Source organism: Anastrepha obliqua, chromosome 5 (assembly GCF_027943255.1).
Source record: "Anastrepha obliqua isolate idAnaObli1 chromosome 5, idAnaObli1_1.0, whole genome shotgun sequence".
Taxonomy (NCBI): Eukaryota; Metazoa; Arthropoda; class Insecta; order Diptera; family Tephritidae; genus Anastrepha; species Anastrepha obliqua.
In genome coordinates, this window is record NC_072896.1 from 57390610 (window position 1) to 57407961 (window position 17352).

Below are 17352 nucleotides of genomic sequence, written 5' to 3' on the forward strand. Positions count from 1 at the left end.
CCTATTTTCCCTTGCTATAGTTTATTCTTCCTCTATTGTCATTAGCTTTCATTTGTGTTGCTTCACGGTGTGAAGACGCGTGATATTTTATTCTATCATTAATAGGTTACACGCAAAGTTTTTTACAACTAAGGGCCTGTTCCATTCAGTAGAAAAGTTCTATTGGGGAAAAGTGTGTTTAATGCAACAACTATATTGAAAATAGTTGTCTTTGTTGATTTCACTTCTTCTGTAATTGAGATCAATGCATATTAGAAATTTTATCAACAATATTAGAACGAAACACTCGTCAATACCGGCTAGGATTATTTTTGTACTTTGCCTAATCTCCGCTTGCTTTGCTCAACGTATCTTTTATGCGTGTACGTACGTTTTTTTGGTTTTCTTCTTAATTATGCTCCTGCAAAATTTTTCACTGGCTCTGTTGTACAATTTTTATTCACTTCAGATCTGTGTTCGAAAATGAGTATTTGACAAGATATGTATTTTTTGAGCTTTAAGCAAACATTTTTGCATATCACACAAGAACTTTAGCGAGTACCACTTTCATCAGCAGATAGAACAGTTGTTTTGTGTGAGAAAACGAATATGCAAATTTAAAAAATGTGGAAACAAATCAAGGCGGAGTTCTCATCTCCGATTGGAGTATCACATCTTCTTTAATTAAAGAATTAAATAAAGTTGGAGGTTTAATTATATGTACATAATTTACTTAGTTTTTGGAAAGTAGATGTTTTAATAATAGATGTAACAGGGCGTTAAATTTTTTGGAATTAAAATTTGAAATATTTTGAGTCCAAATATACTTTCACTCTATTTATTATATATTATGTAAATGATAAGAAGTTTAAACCATTAGGTAAAGAATCTATTTGTTTTAAAATAAGACTTTGTACTTGCGTCCACACAATTTTTTAATTTTATAATATTTATTTGCAACAAATACAAAATTACAGGTTAGTTTAGGAGAGGCCACTAAATGGTTGACCCCGTTTTATGAAAAAACATAGATTTCTTCGTTGGGGAGTGTTCATGAACAGTTATTTACCACAGTGTAAAGAACACGGAAGTTAGCGCCTTTCGAAAACTGCTTCTTTATTTTTCCCGATTTTGACAACCACTAACTTAAAGCATACGTGACGCAGTAATTAGCAATAAATCCACAAAACTAAGCTACCCGTTCACAAATGGGAGATTACCTGCAAATTGAAAATCAGCTAACAAAACTGTTTTAAACGTTTTTCTTCATAGTGGAATGGTGGAATATTTGGAGTTTTTGTTTGTTTATACATATAATCAATATCTTATTTAATTGCGCAATTGGCTGCTATGGCAGAAATACGCATACGTCAATTCAATTCAGACCAAAGCGTCTATGGGCACACATAAGCAATTGAGAGTATGTTAGCTTTTTTTTATATTAGTTAATATAATAATCAACGGGTGACCATATAGTTTAGGTGAGGCTCGGCAAGTTCTGGGAGCTAGACATTCCTTCCATCCAGCGCTTTAGGATTAGCCGGGATTCCTTCGCCTTTTTATGTAACGAAGGCACGTCCATTGCAAAAACTGATACAATGTTTAGGAAAACTGCATCCCTTTACACAAACGTATCGCGATTGCTTTATATGCCCTTGGTTCCTCAGCTGATTACAGGGTGATCGGCAGACTGTTCGGTGTATCAAAAGGAAGCTTATGAAATATTTTACATGATTTTTGCTCAGCGGTCTAGGATAAGCTCGCTCCTAAGTATTTGTCCAATAGATTTCTTACCCAAGAAAAAATTGAAGAATGTGTTGAGGGATTTGTGAAAATTGGATTTCCACAATGTTTGGGTGCTGTCGGTAAGTGTGTATAATTTGACTAATGTTGAAAGATCTCAAATAAATTTAACTACCTTCAGATAGATTGAAATAAGACCCTCAATCAGTGATGGTGTAGACTATTATAACTATAAGGGTTGGTACTGAATGGTTTTATTAGCCCTCATTGACCACAGGAGTTTATATTGTATTGTATTGTCTATTCGGCTTTACAACTAACGGCCAGATGTAAAGAAAAGATTTTTAATTAATAACTTTGCAAGTCTAGGAGAGTAGTAGAGAACGCTTTCGGTTACTTGATTTGTTACTAATTACTAATTTTGAATTCATATGTGTTAAGACTCTTCAAATAAACCAACAAAATGAAGAGAAGTTATTTGTTTATAAATATTCAGATTTTATAATTTGTGATTTGATTTTTAAATTAAAGAAACTAATCAAAATGGCCAATGGGAATCTACTAAAGATGGTATCGGTAAATTAGCAAATTTGCTGTTTTTCTTTCGCCGTGGTCATGCGGCAGACAGCACAGCATGAAAAATGCGAATTCATTCTTTGCTTTCTACTTTGACGTGATAATCAAACGTGCAAAACGTTGTTGTTGACATAGTGCCACCACCTTGAATGCATGTGCCGTAAGTGCCGCTTGTTAAATTGGGAGGCACGAATTATAATAATACCTCCAAATGCGGTTTTGTGCGTTTTTGTTTGCCGACGCTTACAAGTAAAAAAATTAGTTTTAATTGAAATGCAAAGACATATTTTAAATGATTTGCTAATTTATATTAAACGTGCAAATGTACCGACAAAACAAAAACATGAATTAGCCTTGATGGCGACAGCAGATAGCGATACAGTGCTCGCTTTCTTGGTCTACCGCAATATGAGTTAGACGAAGACGACTTATGTACGTTGTGCCACACAAAAGCGTAATTATTTTTAGTGAGCTTATGGAGACTCCCGGCAACATGTGCGAATCCTGGAAGAAAACCACGGTAACATGTGCACAGACCTAGGAAACTTCGCACACTTCTTAGTCGTAGCCACTCTTTTACTGTGCGTATTTTCTCTTCGTCTGTCTTGACGCCTTCAATTGTCACTTTATGTCCAAGGTACTTTGCTTCTGTTTTAAACAACTCGCATTTCTTTAGAATCAGTCGCAACCAAGACCTAATGAAGTCAGGGGTTTGCTTTCTGGAATTTTTCACTTTCCTGTTGTGATCCATCGTAGGTTACTATGGCTTCTATAGCCCGACATTTCCCAATTACAGCTCTTTTATCTAAAATAACTGGTAACTTGAAATTTTTTAGGAGCCTTACTGGAACCCTCTTGTCTTTTCCAGTCTTTACTAGTGTTCTTTCAATAATTATGTTCGCCGTCTCCTTAGCAGCTTCTATGACCAATACTTCACGTGTCCCACAGCCTTCTTCTACATTATCTTCAAATTTTGACAGAATCCCTTGACACTGACTTAGGGTTGCCTTCCTGGATTGTACGTTGCTCATACCCGGCGCTTAAAGGTATCTCCATATTTTGACTCGAAATCCAAATCCAAAGTAAAACCGTGGAGCGGGATGAAATTTACGCTAATTATGACTTCATCCGTGGTTTAAGCCAATAAAAATGTGTGAACGACCTTTCCGGAAGTCGTAGCTCTCTCTTCTGTAGCTATATGAAACTTGTAGCCTTCTGAATTTCACATTAGCGTTTACCAAGCCTGCCAGGATGATCGAGTTCGTTGCACGTGGGTCCAGAGTAAGAATCGACCATTTACAGTTCTCTTATCGTCAAGATGTTGCTTTTCTGTCCAATTTACGAGAAAGAGGCTGTGGAGCATACATTTGTGGAAACCAGTTCTCGCACCGTAGAGCTGTGTATTGGGAGCGACATTGTCAGTCTCTGCACATCGCTTTCTTCCACCTGGGTTCATCTTCGGTGGGCTGCGTGATATACTGCAATTGCTTCAGGTATGTCCGGCCTTACCGCAGTTGTAACACTTTATGCTCGAACTGCTGTGTCGTCGGTATTCCCCTTATTGTTCCTTCCAAAGCGGTAAGCTCTTCAAACTGGGTTAATAGACTTTGCGAACTGATTTGCTCCATAGAGCTATTGTTTCCTGTTTCAGTACAAAAGACACTGTTTCAGAAAACGTCCCTTTCGGTCTTGAGTATTCTACCGGTTTTGTGACGTACACGAGAGGCCGCTCAGGCTCAAGCAGGTGTCTGCATCGGTGGGACCTGCGGTAATACCCTATCAGAAACTGAAGCTTCACGCATCTCTTCGAGTCCGACGAACTGCAACCGTTGAAGGTGATATCCACCTTGGCGTTGTGCTTCGTCGGGTTCGACAGTACCTTATGATGGACCAGAGCTTACTCACACTAGAGGTGAAGTTGCAGTATTCAAATACTTTTCCATTTAGTCCCCTTATGTTGGGTGACCAGTTGCCGAATGTCCAAATCGAGTCTATCTGCTCTGCCAAGTGCTGTCCTCAACGACCGTTTGGAAAACTTGAGTGCCGAAGATCGTGATACGCATTAAAGTAACCTGTTACCAATCGGCTTTCACCACTGATAAGCGCACCAATTTAACGGTGATATCCAGATAGCAGTACCTTAGCATTCTACAGTGCTGCCCTTGTGGTCGATGCCTTCGTCAATGAGACGATACTGCACAGTTTGGTAGACTATTAGCCCTAGGCCTCCACTGTTATCTCGCTTGCAATCCTTTCTGTGTGCATTATAGCCATCCCTGGTAATTAGAGAGGAGCTAGCGTGCAGTTTCGTCAGTTGGGCCGCAGCTGTTTTGATTCCATGTCGGCTCATAAGGCGACTATCTCGTCTATCTTGCTCATGAGTCCGTTGTAGTTTAGTTGGAGAAGCTTGAATCCCCTCCGGAGTTTAGGCGTAAAGAGGGGGGTGAAGGTTACGACGTAAGGTTGTCTGCGTTGGTCCTGCTTAGTATTCCGCAGTTGTTGTTGCGGCCTAATGGTAGTAGACCGGCGCGCCACAGGGGTCGGTTGCGGGTGAGAAGCTCTACAGCAGAGGGCAACGCAGTCACGTGTCCCCTCACATTCGCATGGCAGCTGGTTCAACGTTACCGGAATGACTTGGATTTTTCCTGACCACGGGCTGTGGTCCAGTATAAGTTAACACCAGTAAAATTCAAATTCAATTTATTCTTTCCCATAGAATTCGAGTGAACTCGATACTAACAAAATTATAAGCAGACATTAGGTCAACATAACATAATAAAGCGTGCCGGAAATGCAAAGGTATTCGTATCGTATTTACCAACGGAAATGCAAACGTATTCGAATCGTATTTACTAATAAGTTTAATTAGGTAAATAAGTTGTAATAAGAAAGTATTGAAAGTGTACAGTCAGTCAGAAGTTTGAAGTGAAATAAAGAAGAGCTAAAAACTCTAATTATTTTTTAAAAACATCAAATTAATTATAATTTGAAAACTTATACTAGCCCTGTCTAGCATACCGTTCCTCTTGTGTTTGGTTGTTTCCATTGCTTACTCTTCTTCTTCACAAACAAGTAATTCCCCCTCCTTTTGTTTGTTTATTGATGGACTCTCACGACTCGGTGAATTTGGAAGGTGCAATCTTCTATTCTACCATTCTTGATTGCTAGTCGTTTCGGGAACATTCGCGTTACTATATGCTATGACACTAAGGATTACCGTAGTTTTGTATAAGTGGAAGAACTTTCAGAAATTACCCGGAAAACACAAACAATTATGAGTATTATAAATACAGAGTATGGGTATGTTCAACAATGCATTATAATGCGCAACATACCATTTCAGGGTGAGCAGTGCGTTCAAAAATGCAAATATGGCAGTACTGCAAATGCAACGCGTTCTTAAACGTAATTTTTGTATCAAAAGTCGTGCATTATTTGCAGCAAAAATTTTCACACTGCCAATAAATACGTTAGTACAATGTCTGATGAAAAGTGGGTATTTAATTATTTATTTTAGCTTTTAATACAAAAATTGATGAAAAATACGATATTTAAACTTTATTTTATTATACTTTTCTTGGTTTTAGTGATTACTTTAGTACATCGGAGATAAAATTACTGCTCAGAGTCCAACTGAGCATGGAGAACGAGTTCACGTCGGGAAGGAGGAAAAAGAGCGTGCTCTGGGCTAAGGTCGTAGATGAAGTAAAAAAAGTTAATAAAGATTTTAAAATAGATAGAAGCATCGCCCAGGAAAATTTTCTAATTTACTCATCACATATAAGCGAATAAAAAAAAGAAACAATACATCCGGTAGAGAATCAACATCATGGCTTAAAAAAGACTTATTTTTGGGTATTTTCCGTTTTGATTTTAAACTTTTGACAAGATATGTCCTTCTTTTAAGCTTTACACGTTTTTTTTTTCTTAAATTTAATAAGAGACTATCGGGTTTTTCCTCACATACATCGTCCATGACCGAACTTAGTAACAATTCCATTTTACTGCACAGCGCGTTCATAAATGCAACAAATCTATTTGCAATTTTTCAACAAATCTATCAGTTGCATGAATTGTCACATTGACAGTGCTGCCAGCGCTGCAAGTACTGCGCATTATAATGCGTTTCTGAACATAGCCTATAAATATATTGTATTTTAAAATTTACAGCAATTAAGAAATTTTATTACCTGCCTTCTTTCTATTACATTTCTATGTACTTATTTCTTGGTTTGTGTTTTTCTTAAAACTTGTGACACTTTTGCTTATTCACACATTCTTTTACTCATCCACACTATTGAGCCAAAAAAGAATATTATCAGCAGAAACCGATGTCAGAGTTTGCCGTAAATTAGGCGACATACACATACACATGTCTGTACTCCAAATATATTTTTTACTTAACACTGATTTGAAAGCAAAAAACCAGGTGAGTGTGTAATAATTGCGGCAGTGATTGTTTTTGCGTTAACGAACGCATACTTGCAAAAATCACCTATATACCATACTTACCTGCACAGGAATAGGGCGCCAAAAAAAAAGTAGGATTATCCTAAACGCAACCGTGAAATCTTTGACGATGTATCGTGTTCCTAAAAGTATCGTTCATGTTCGCGATACGCAACAAAAAGTAACGAAAGCATCAGCAAAAAAGCTGGTGCAATATGTGTACATGTACAAAGGAAAAAATGGCGGAAAACGAAGAAAAGGTAAGTTTTAATGAAATTGTTCTTATCATTATAAGATTATTTTTTTTTACTATTTAATTTTTATTATTCAAAGTAAAATGAAATGTTCCAAAACGTCAATAGGGTTGCAAGGCATAACTTTACAAGGTATCAATAATTTACTGATGCAAAGTATAGATACAAAAACCGCATACAGTATTGATGCGATACTTTTACATTGTGTACATACATTGTAGAAAACGCCCATATTTGCGTACTAACGAAATTAACATTCTCAATAACATAAAATTATGGGGTTTATATTAACCGAAATGTAGTTTGGAATACATAGCTTCACTTCATTGTAAATAACGAATAATGCTTATTTAACCTGTTAAGCGATTAGTTTTTCTTAGACAGCTCGATTTACTGTGCTGAATTACTTTCAAGCGATGGACTGTCGATGCAAAACCAGTTTTCAACCAAATATTGGATTCACCGTGCGCGTTGGCTGAGCGATTATGATAACGATTATCAGGAAATTCAGTGTTCATGCTTACTTTATAATGCCAAAAAACAGGGAAATTTTCGTTTTTTGCTTAACTTTAAATTTCATAGCTAATGCAATTTCCTTTTTCGGCGTCATGCACATATACGACATTAACTAAAAAATGAACTTTTGAAATTGACGCACATATACGACATAATTACTTAACAGGTTAAGGCTTAAATTGCACTGCAACACATTTTCTGTAATTTACCGAGAATTTCTGAATAATCGAAGCGTCTCTGCTTTTTTTATGTGGATACGTATGCAACCACTTGCATTACAATTAACTTAACTATATAATGCATTAGAACTGCTTTTTCGATTACATATATGTTTTTCGAAAAAGTAGTTTGCACAGGGATTTCTTCATATTTTATGTCAAAAGAAGCACTCACAGCTTAGCATTACAGTTGGTAAATAAAATTTCGCCATTCTCGACCATTTCGTTTGAAGCATCGTTACTTAAACCAATATTTTTAAAAAATTGTGCGGCGCTAGAATTTTTATATTTACTTTTTAGACTTCCAGGAGTTCTACTCAGGATAGGTGATGGCACAGGCGCTAGTTCATTATTCAATTCTTGAAAGTTTGATCTCAATTTATTGTGATTGTAAGTTGCTACTTCTTCCCATTCAACAACTGGGAAAACACAAGCGTCGACGTTTTCAAATATTTTACACCAATGAGCTTGTGTTTTTTCTAGAAAAGCTTTCTTTACTGCATCTCTGGCACTTTCTTTCTGGGATTGATTTTCAGGATACTGAGTAAGTTCAGGCAATCCCAATTTTTGTTTAAATGTATTGAAGAACTGTGGTTCCAATGCTCCTACAGACATGTATTTACCGTCTTTTGTTTCGTATGAATCATAAAAGAAAGCTCCTCCATCTAACATGTTTTGTCCTGCAGAGTTTCCCCAGATGGGAAGGGAACGAGACAAAAACAACCATGAGGATAAGTAAGCAACACCCTCACACATGGAAGCATCAATTATTTGTCCACACCCAGAACGATGGCGTTCTAGAAGTGCTAAACAAATTCCTAAAGCACAACTTAAACCTCCGCCAGCAAAATCTGCTAAAATATTAATAGGTGGTGTTGGCTTGTTATTTTGAGAGCGGAGCATAGAGAGCACACCAGAAATAGCAAGGTAGTTAATGTCATGTCCGGCTCGCTTGGCTAAGGGTCCATATTGGCCAAATCCTGTTAAACGGGCGTAAATTAACCTTGGGTTTTCCTTACACAAGTCATCTGGTCCAAGGCCAATATTTTCCATGACTCCAGGTCGAAACGGATCAATTAAAACATCATGAGTTAGAACAAGTCTGCGAGCAAGTTCACGTCCCTCAGCTTCCTTTATATTAATCCTTAGAGTACTTTTTCCGCATTGTAACACATCGAAATTAGTTTCCCAAACCTAAAATTATTAAAAAAAAAGTATAAGTACTTATAGGCTTATATTTGTCCCAGGATCAATACCTTCTCCATCTTAATTTGCATTATTAAAAAATGTATATATGTATCCTTCATGCTAATAATTTAGATCTTTCATGAAAAGTGCTGGCCTGGTGAAAATAGAATTTGAAGTCATTCAAACCGTCGATAAACCAATAGTTATTGTATTTTCAATTTATTAATTTAATTATTTTTTAAATTATTGAATCTAGTATTCATTGTTCAGTATTTATGCTCATGAAAGATGTTAGAAGAATAGAAAATATCGATTTGATGAAATACATTTTTTAACAGATAATTTTACTAAACTAGATACGAACGGGTCTTACAAATCTCTGTTTAATAAGAGTCTATTAGTCAATACTCGGGTCACTTTTCTAGTATGGCACAACGGACAACTTTATATGTCTTTATTTCTTGACTCTGTGGATTCCCTAGTCTATTTGCCAATAGAAGTAAACCCATGATGTTCAATGATATGATATTAACATGGATAGGCTTTAATTATTTCTTCCGTAACCAAAACTTTAAACTTATCCACGTAAAATCTGTAAAAGTATGACAAATCTGTCAATCAATGTTCTACCGATTGGTGTTATTTGCGATGAAATTTCGGAGTTGGTTAATATGTATTGCCATAATTTGGTGAACCACTATCTCCCAGTTTAGGTTTATCCATAACACAGGGCTTGAACTATTTTCTTTCCAAATAGAGACAATGGCCGAAGTGAGGCAATGCTCAAAGCAACAAAATATTTTCCTTAATTTGTTTTCAAGATTTATACATTTCAGCAACTTGAACGGCTTGAGCTTCTCTACTTGTACTACGCTTTAAAGTACTCGACAACGATTCCCTATAAATGCACGGGCTCAGTTTATTCAGCTGATGGACCAACAGTTTCTCTATGATGCCATGGGAAATTTGCACCTGCAGCTTGCCAACGGGGTCGACTTTCATGTCCATCCGAATATCTTCTAGATGTTTGCCTGAAAGATAAGACGTATGTCATCAAAGCATTTTTGCAGAAGATCTAATGCCGTTATATAGTTAGCCTTTTTTATTCTCCAATCAAGCAGAAACACAAGGTAATTCGATTTTTTATACTAGCTACCGCAATTTCACCTTAACCCGCACTAGAAATTGTTTATTCTATGATAGCAAAAGTTCTTGCAAAAAAAAGGGCAGAGCGTCTCCATATGATGAGTTATCAACCTTTTTGATAGCTATGAAGTTCATATGTATGTTTGCTAATTAAAGAATACAATTTCGGAATTAAATTATCTATATCTTTTCCTTGTATTTTCTTCATATCGTTAATAATAATTAAATAAAACAAAAACACCGAAGTATTCCACCAAAATAATTTCTATGACGAAAAACCTTTCACAACAGTATTGACAGCTGATTGTTAATTTTGCAAGTAATCTGCCATATGTGAACGGGTAGATTAATTTTGTGAATTTATTGGTAATTAATGCATATGTGAACGTACTTTAAGGCTCAATTCTACGCACCGATAGTGCCCGAGTTCGAAAGCAGCAGTGATCACCTTGCGGAATGCGCGTTCGCCTGCACGCACATCGGTTTGGATGGGAAGAGCAACGAATGTGTCCTCTACTGAAAGTTTCCCCATGTCTTTTTTACTTTGGAACCACCTATAAACACAGTGGGAGTAATTGGGACTATCGACGGTGTATAGCCTTCATATGCCTGCAGGAGAGGAACCTGGATGCAGGTGTCTTCGGACATAAACACGGCTGTACCCAGAAGTTATACTTTTGTGGTCCCAGGGTAGAATTAGCTGAGGCGCAGGATTGTTATAGTATTAGTGGGAGCGTGCCCAACGTACCATTGGTGTGACGGCATCTTTGAGAGTTTTCTGACATTTTGATTTCAACCTCCTTCCAAAAAAAAAAGTATGCAGGGATCTCAATTAAGACGAAAATGGGCCGATGCCAGAGATAGTATAGGTCGCCAGGTCGCCGCTATTGATCAGACCAGCGCTAGGAATTGTTTGGTCAGGCGAGCTGCTGCAAATGCCCACTGCCCTGGTTGTGGCGTATTCGTTTACTGTACAGAAAGTCGAATCATCTACCTGCTCTGCCAAAAGTTATCCCTACGATTGTTTGGCAGGCTTGAGTGCCAGAAATAATGGTTTACATTAAAGTCACCTTAGTACCTTACCATTCTAAGATGCTGTCCCTGCGGTCGATGCCTTCGTCAATGAGACGATACTGCACAGTTTGGTAGACTATAAACGCTGGGCCCCCACCATTGTCTTGCTCGCAATTTTTTCTGTGAACCTTGTAGCCCTTCAGGTTATCAAGGAGAAGCTAGAATGCAGCTTTGTCTCTGGGACCGCAGCTATTGGCATTCCATGTCGACTTATGAAATCGATTATCTCGTCAATCTTACTCATGAGTACATTGCAGTTCAGTTGTAGGAGCTTGAAGTTCCCCGGGCCGAAAGTTACGGATTAAAGTTCCTCACCTTGAATTTTAATTTGGACAAGTGTAAGTTTTAGTATGACAAAATATACTATTTAGAATACGCTTTCACTCGATCGGGCATAATGCCTAATGACTCTCACATTAAGACTATACAAAACTTCCCGCATGATCTCACATCAAAGCAGCAACAAGTCAGACTTGAGAGAGCGAAGGAGTTTCATCGCTTGGCCGAAAGCGCTAAATTTCCGAACATTCTTTTTTCTGACAGGAAAAACTTTCGAATTGAGCAGTTCGTAAACGCCCAAAAAGATAGAAAGATGTTTATGCTGCTACAACAACAACAACAGCCTGGTGGGCAGACAAACATTTGAGTGGCAGATCATGGACGTTTCAACAGGACTCGGCACCGTCTCACAAAGCTCGAGTGAAGCAAGAATGGTTAAAAAAACAACGTTCCGAACTTCAAAACGTCCACACAATGACTCTCAAGTTCACCAGATATGAATCCGACGAAATATTCTCTTTGGACCATTTTGGAGAGAAAGGTCGGAACTAAAAGATTCACCAGTCTCGAGGCGCTGAAAAAAGGTATTATCCGCGAGTGGGCCAAAATACCTGCAAGTCGGGCAGATTCGTTTGTGGACCGTCTCAAGGCCATAGTCAAGGCAAAAGGTGGTCATATCGAGCAAAAGTAAATTGATTCTTAATTTTGTAATATATTAACACATTTTTTACTTTGATAGTAATTTTCCAAACCAAATTTATGGCCTTTTCAATTGGTTGCACTTCGAGTGCCGGACCTTGTAGATGATTTTAATGACTTTATGCCTATATCAGTAAATAACCCAGTATTATCTATATGCATATAACCCAGAACGAGAGATGGAATTACATTGCGGCGCCAGTAGTATAGGTTTTGGTACAGTACTAAGGCAGCGATAGAGTGCTAACAAGTTTCCCCATATTTCGTATTTCTCTAAGACGGCAACACATGTCGAATCGAGATGCCGTAGTTCTTAATTAAATTTTTTTCTACAATACACAAGATTATATATATATATATATATAATTGGCGCGTCCCCCCTTTTTGGGTGTTTGGCCGAGCTACTCCTCCTATTTGTGGTGTGCGTCTTGATGTTGTTCAACAAATGGAGGGACCTACAGTTTCAAGCCGACTCCGAACGGCAGATATTTTTTTATGAGGAGCTTTTTCATGGCAGAAATACACTCGGAGGTTTGCCATTGCCTGCCGAGGGACGACCGCAATAAGAAAAATGTTTTTCTTAATTTTGGTGTTTCACTGAGATTCGAACCAACGTTCTCTCTGTGAATTCCGAATGGTATTCACGCACCAACCCATTCGGCTACGGCGGCCGCAAAATTATATATATATATTGGATGCTTGGCCGAGCTCCTCCTCCTATTTGTGGCGTGCGTCTTGATGTTTATTAATATCCGAAGTATAAAAGTGTTACGAAATGGTTACGTTTTTATAAAAATAAAACGTCTTACAATAATTCTGATTGCTAAATAAAAGTCACAACTAATGTCAAAGCTTTGAAATCTTAGTTTGGTAGAACGTACAATTCTGGCCACTTACTGAAGTAGTTCATAACAACGAGTGTCAAATTTATGGCTACTCGCTCAAATGATGATTCCGCATTTTATTGAAATAATTTTCCACTTCTCTTCTTTGGACCTTCCGCTGATATCCCACTGTACCCAAAAGCCTTAGCCACAGAATGCTAACCTTCTATCTTTGAGAAACACATTACGTTTTCTGATCGTTCTCCAACCTTAAATGTTTGTTGGGATAATGTTTCGATGGCTATCAGGTGCCTAATAGCGCTATACTTTACTACAGCATTTGTTCACAACAAATCACTACTGTTATCGATACATTCTACTATTGTCGTTCGAATATATCATATATAAGAAATTGTGTACTTTGACCGTTCAGAATTTATTTGCGAATATATAACAAAAAAGCCAATATCAGCAAATGTTAGCAATACTTAAACTGGAAATAATGAGAATTACGCTCCCTGATAACCTATATTGAGGCAAATAGCCACGAGCGAATTAGAACCGTTATCGCCGTATCTATATCCTTAACAGTGTATACACTTACCTTATCAACCCGCAGCACTGACGCACCAAAGTCGGCAAGAATTTTGCCACAAAACGGCCCTGGTGCCAGTCCGACGAATTCCACAACCCTTACATCCTTAAGAGGCATTTTTGATATACGGTTCAAAATAACAATTAGTGACTGAATAAAGAACCAATCAGTGGTGGGTGAGTCCGGGATTTTTAATCGATTTTCTCGATATGTTCTCTCGTAAACGAATTGCCACCTGAGAATAGTCATTCTTAAGTTTTCTTTTTTAAAAGCAAACCACTCCCTCATTGTACGTCGTTCCCTCTAATGTTGCGTATTTCATATGAGAATAGAACAAGGAAAATTAAATACTAAAAATTGTATATATTATGCATACAAATTTTATATTAAATGTGTTGAAAATAATTAGATGAAAAGATTTTTTCCACTTTTTTGCAGCAATTAAATTTTTTTTCTACCGTTATGACGAAGTTGTGTACACAGATAAACTAAAATCAATTTGGCAAAACGTTCCTTCGCGCGATTTGTATTCCAAATTTTCAGTATTTGTAAAAATATTTGTTTTTGTAATATATATGTATATTTGAAAGAGCCCCTATAAATAATAATAAAATAATTGTTCCCTTTTGGTTGCTGGGTTTTTCTTATTTCTCTCTCTCATCGTTCGTTTGACAGTTCGCTCGTCAAATTTATTCTACACGGTATTACAAACGGTTAGAAGAACATTTGTAATAATAGAATTTGGACTATTATTTAGTACAAATAGTTTTAAATTGAATCTTGATTTAATAAAGAATGTTTATAAGTGATTTTGTTACTTTTCTGTGTTTGTATTTAATTGAAATAGGCGTCTGTAATAGGGCATTTTTTCAAGCTTATGCAAAAAAGATAAAAGATGCATTTTTAAAGTTAAATATTGCTATTAATTCTTAATTTTAATTTATAAAAGGTAATATAAATCAAAAGGCTGATATAGTGACTACATTTGCCTGCTATAATTTTTAAATTCGGTCCACGCACGTAGACATTATAAGCAAATATATCGTGGTAGAAATGGAAAGCACAGCCCCCGATTTTAGCCTGCAAATAATAAAACATTTCGATGGTTCTCTATCGCAGGATCTGGCGAGGAATTTTATTTATTTATTTAGATAACAATCGGCCATGGAGTATGGACGAAATCAATGCCACGCTGTTATTGTGCTTCGTCGGGTTCGAAAGCCACCTTACGATTGCCCAGAGTCTGCTCACATCAGAGATGAGTTTGACGTGCTTACCTATTACCGAATCTCCAAATTAAGACCCTACATCAGAGAACTCCCGTTGTTGGAAATAAAGTAAAGCAAGTGTGTTGCCATTATATTGTGCCTTGTCATTTGACTGTCTAGTGATCGAACTCACAGAAGTTATTGTAAGAGAATTATTTGAATTTTAACGTAAGAAAATTCGTAACTTCATGCATACACCATTATAAGAAGCTGGTCGTAGATTATTAACTTGACCGCAAAACAAAACTTTTATGATATATTTAAATAACGTGAAGAGTAGGGAAATAGACATATAATTGGCACTGTTTTGATAAACTAATACAACAAGTACAACCAAGCACGAGCACTACTTTCGCCTACATTTCTTCTCACACAGTTTATTTCTCTATCATTTAGACGTGGCAAAAGCCAGACCGTTAACAGGCTTGCAGTGAATTTAAAGGAATCAGCTGATTTGTTGCTAAAGCAGGCGATGTGGAAGATTTGTCAAAGGTCGACGAAAAGCAAGATTGTGATAGTATTCAACTAATCTCACTTTACCCATTTTATTTTCATTTCATTCACCTCTGTCCGGTTGCCGTAACATGCTTTCCCATACAAATTTTTTGTCGAAGGAGCAGAACCTAAAAACAGCGAACAGAGAAGTGACGAGTCAAATACGCCTATCTTTAAATTCTGTAGCATTTAGCACGATCTTTATTTTGCATCAATTTAATCTTCCCGTTTTACAACTGTTGTTTTTTCTGATACATATAAACCATCTAAAAATTTACGTATATCCTTGTTCTTTACTGTTGTAGATTGCTGGATTAAAGCTGCTGACCCAGACACAGCCTCAATGTCGTTACCTTCCACAATCAGTTCATCTTTTTGAGCAGTGGAATTAACTACTGTCACTCCTGGAGCCATCTGTACACGACGAATGTATTTTTCTCCAAGGAAATTCCGGATCTCAATAACTGTATTATTTTCAGACGTAACACAATTAATTGGGAAATGAGCATAGACAGCACGCATTTTATATTGAAATCCATATGTTACGCCTTCACAAAAAATAAATAAATAATCATAAAACAGTTTATGTAAAATATTTACAAAAATATTAAGATTACCTTTAATCATGTTTTCAATATGGCTACAAACAGTACGGACAGATGCCAACTCCTTCTTTGCTCCGAACCATTTTTCCACTTTAAGCGTACGTTTATTAACCATATACATGTCCAACGCTAAATGTTTAAAACTCCGAACTAAACTTCCACGAGCTCCAGTTATTTTTACAATTCGTGCTTTAACTGAAGCTTTTATTCCCCTGGGTATTTTCACGCATTGGCTTGAGTTTATGGTCCTCATTTTAACGTTTACCGATTACCTTAAAAAGAAATGAAAGGCAAGTATAATTATTATAGACCAACGATTTTGATATGGGAACGATGGTAATATGATAACGTCATTTATGAAGCAAGGCAAAAGCCATAGTTTCATAAATTAAACTACTGCTGACAAAGCATACCACTTTGGCTAAACTTTCTATATGGCCACACATTATTTGATTGTTTGGCGAAGAGGGCTATATTTGCTAATTATTTCAATAACTAAAATGTTAACACAGAAAACGCGACAAAAATCAGCTTTGGTAAATAATTGTATTGTCACTATTCTGAATATAAAATTGAATGAAATGTTAAATTTTGTTTATGAAATGCCCACAACATTGAGAGGCATACTTTTATACAGGAAAAACCTTTGGATTTGGAATTTGTAACACCATGTTTTATGTTAAAGAAACGCTAGTTGGTAAATGTTTTTGTAGTTGCCGTATTTTGATTTGTCATATATCTAGAAAGGATAACATATTACATGGCACCTTTTTCCGGTTTTAAATTGATTCTTAAAGTTTAACAAATTACTCACGCGGTTATAACTCTCATTGTCAAAACCGTATTTATTAAACACTACCATTTAACGCTAACACCCTGCTAAGCTAAGGACTACCGAAATATAATCATTTCCTTATAGTTTTTAATTCCTTATACACGAAATTTTATGGAATTAGTTTCGCACGCCTTCCACGAAAAACACGCGCTTTAACCAGTGCGGTGGAAAATTATGCTTCTAATGTAACTAAGTAGTTTAAACAACACAAATATGAAGTGGCATAACTAATACTCTGTGTATTTCGAATCAGTTGCCAAAAAAATTGTACACTATTAATAATTTAAATATTTACATCAAAAAATAATTTGCAATATATTATTTCTCGACTCACCGGAAGCGCACTTGGAAAGAAAAGGGAAACGTTTTCTTGCGAAAGGTATCGGGATAACTAATTATCGACTTCGAATTTTCGATATATATTTTTTCGTGAATATCAGTGAAACTGTTGAAATCTAATCTCTCGTCTACACCTGTCATAGAAATTAAAGTTTGCGTGTTCATATAAGAAAAGGAAACCATGATTTTGAACCATTCATAGCGTTTGGTTCTCGTAAAATATTGCATTTATTCTACACTGCCGTACTAGTCCAGTCAAAAGAGCATTTA

General features: G+C 36.6%; 2 protein-coding genes across 5 annotated transcripts; both read right to left on the reverse strand.

The window, feature by feature from the left end:
• Window positions 1-7176: 7176 nt before the first annotated feature.
• On the reverse strand, window positions 7177-13855 carry LOC129247839 (alpha-methylacyl-CoA racemase). Of its 3 annotated transcripts, none has more exons than XM_054887177.1 (3): window positions 13550-13855; window positions 8992-9077; window positions 7177-8929 (listed from the first exon to the last, which is right to left on the reverse strand). In XM_054887177.1, the coding sequence occupies exons 2-3, from the start codon at window positions 9040-9042 to the stop codon at window positions 7907-7909; spliced, it is 1074 nt and encodes a 357-aa protein (XP_054743152.1). In that variant the 5' UTR covers window positions 9043-9077; window positions 13550-13855; the 3' UTR covers window positions 7177-7906. The 3 variants fall into 3 exon arrangements, with proteins under 3 accessions (XP_054743152.1, XP_054743153.1, XP_054743151.1); XM_054887178.1 differs by lacking the exon at window positions 13550-13855 and adding an exon at window positions 13019-13497; XM_054887176.1 differs by lacking the exon at window positions 8992-9077 and having other exon boundaries at window positions 13550-13854.
• Window positions 13856-15475: 1620 nt separating this feature from the next.
• On the reverse strand, window positions 15476-17146 carry LOC129248451 (60S ribosomal protein L9). Of its 2 annotated transcripts, none has more exons than XM_054888004.1 (3): window positions 17078-17146; window positions 15921-16180; window positions 15476-15851 (listed from the first exon to the last, which is right to left on the reverse strand). In XM_054888004.1, the coding sequence occupies exons 2-3, from the start codon at window positions 16159-16161 to the stop codon at window positions 15520-15522; spliced, it is 573 nt and encodes a 190-aa protein (XP_054743979.1). In that variant the 5' UTR covers window positions 16162-16180; window positions 17078-17146; the 3' UTR covers window positions 15476-15519. The 2 variants fall into 2 exon arrangements, with proteins under 2 accessions (XP_054743979.1, XP_054743980.1); XM_054888005.1 differs by lacking the exon at window positions 17078-17146 and adding an exon at window positions 17039-17062.
• Window positions 17147-17352: the final 206 nt, after the last annotated feature.

What these genes read in the sequence shown, in the direction of transcription:
- LOC129248451 (XM_054888004.1), bottom strand. Translation starts at nt 16,161, where the DNA reads ATGAGGACCATAAACTCAAGCCAATGCGTGAAAATACCCAGGGGAATA. An exon ending in TATTGAAAACATGATTAAAG is followed by an intron (nt 15,852 to 15,920) that starts GTAATCTTAATA and finishes TTTTTTGTGAAG; the next exon opens with GCGTAACATATGGATTTCAA.
- LOC129247839 (XM_054887176.1), bottom strand. Translation starts at nt 13,828, where the DNA reads ATGAGGGAGTGGTTTGCTTTTAAAAAAGAAAACTTAAGAATGACTATT. An exon ending in CAGTGCTGCGGGTTGATAAG is followed by an intron (nt 8,930 to 13,549) that starts GTAAGTGTATAC and finishes TAATAATTTTAG; the next exon opens with GTTTGGGAAACTAATTTCGA.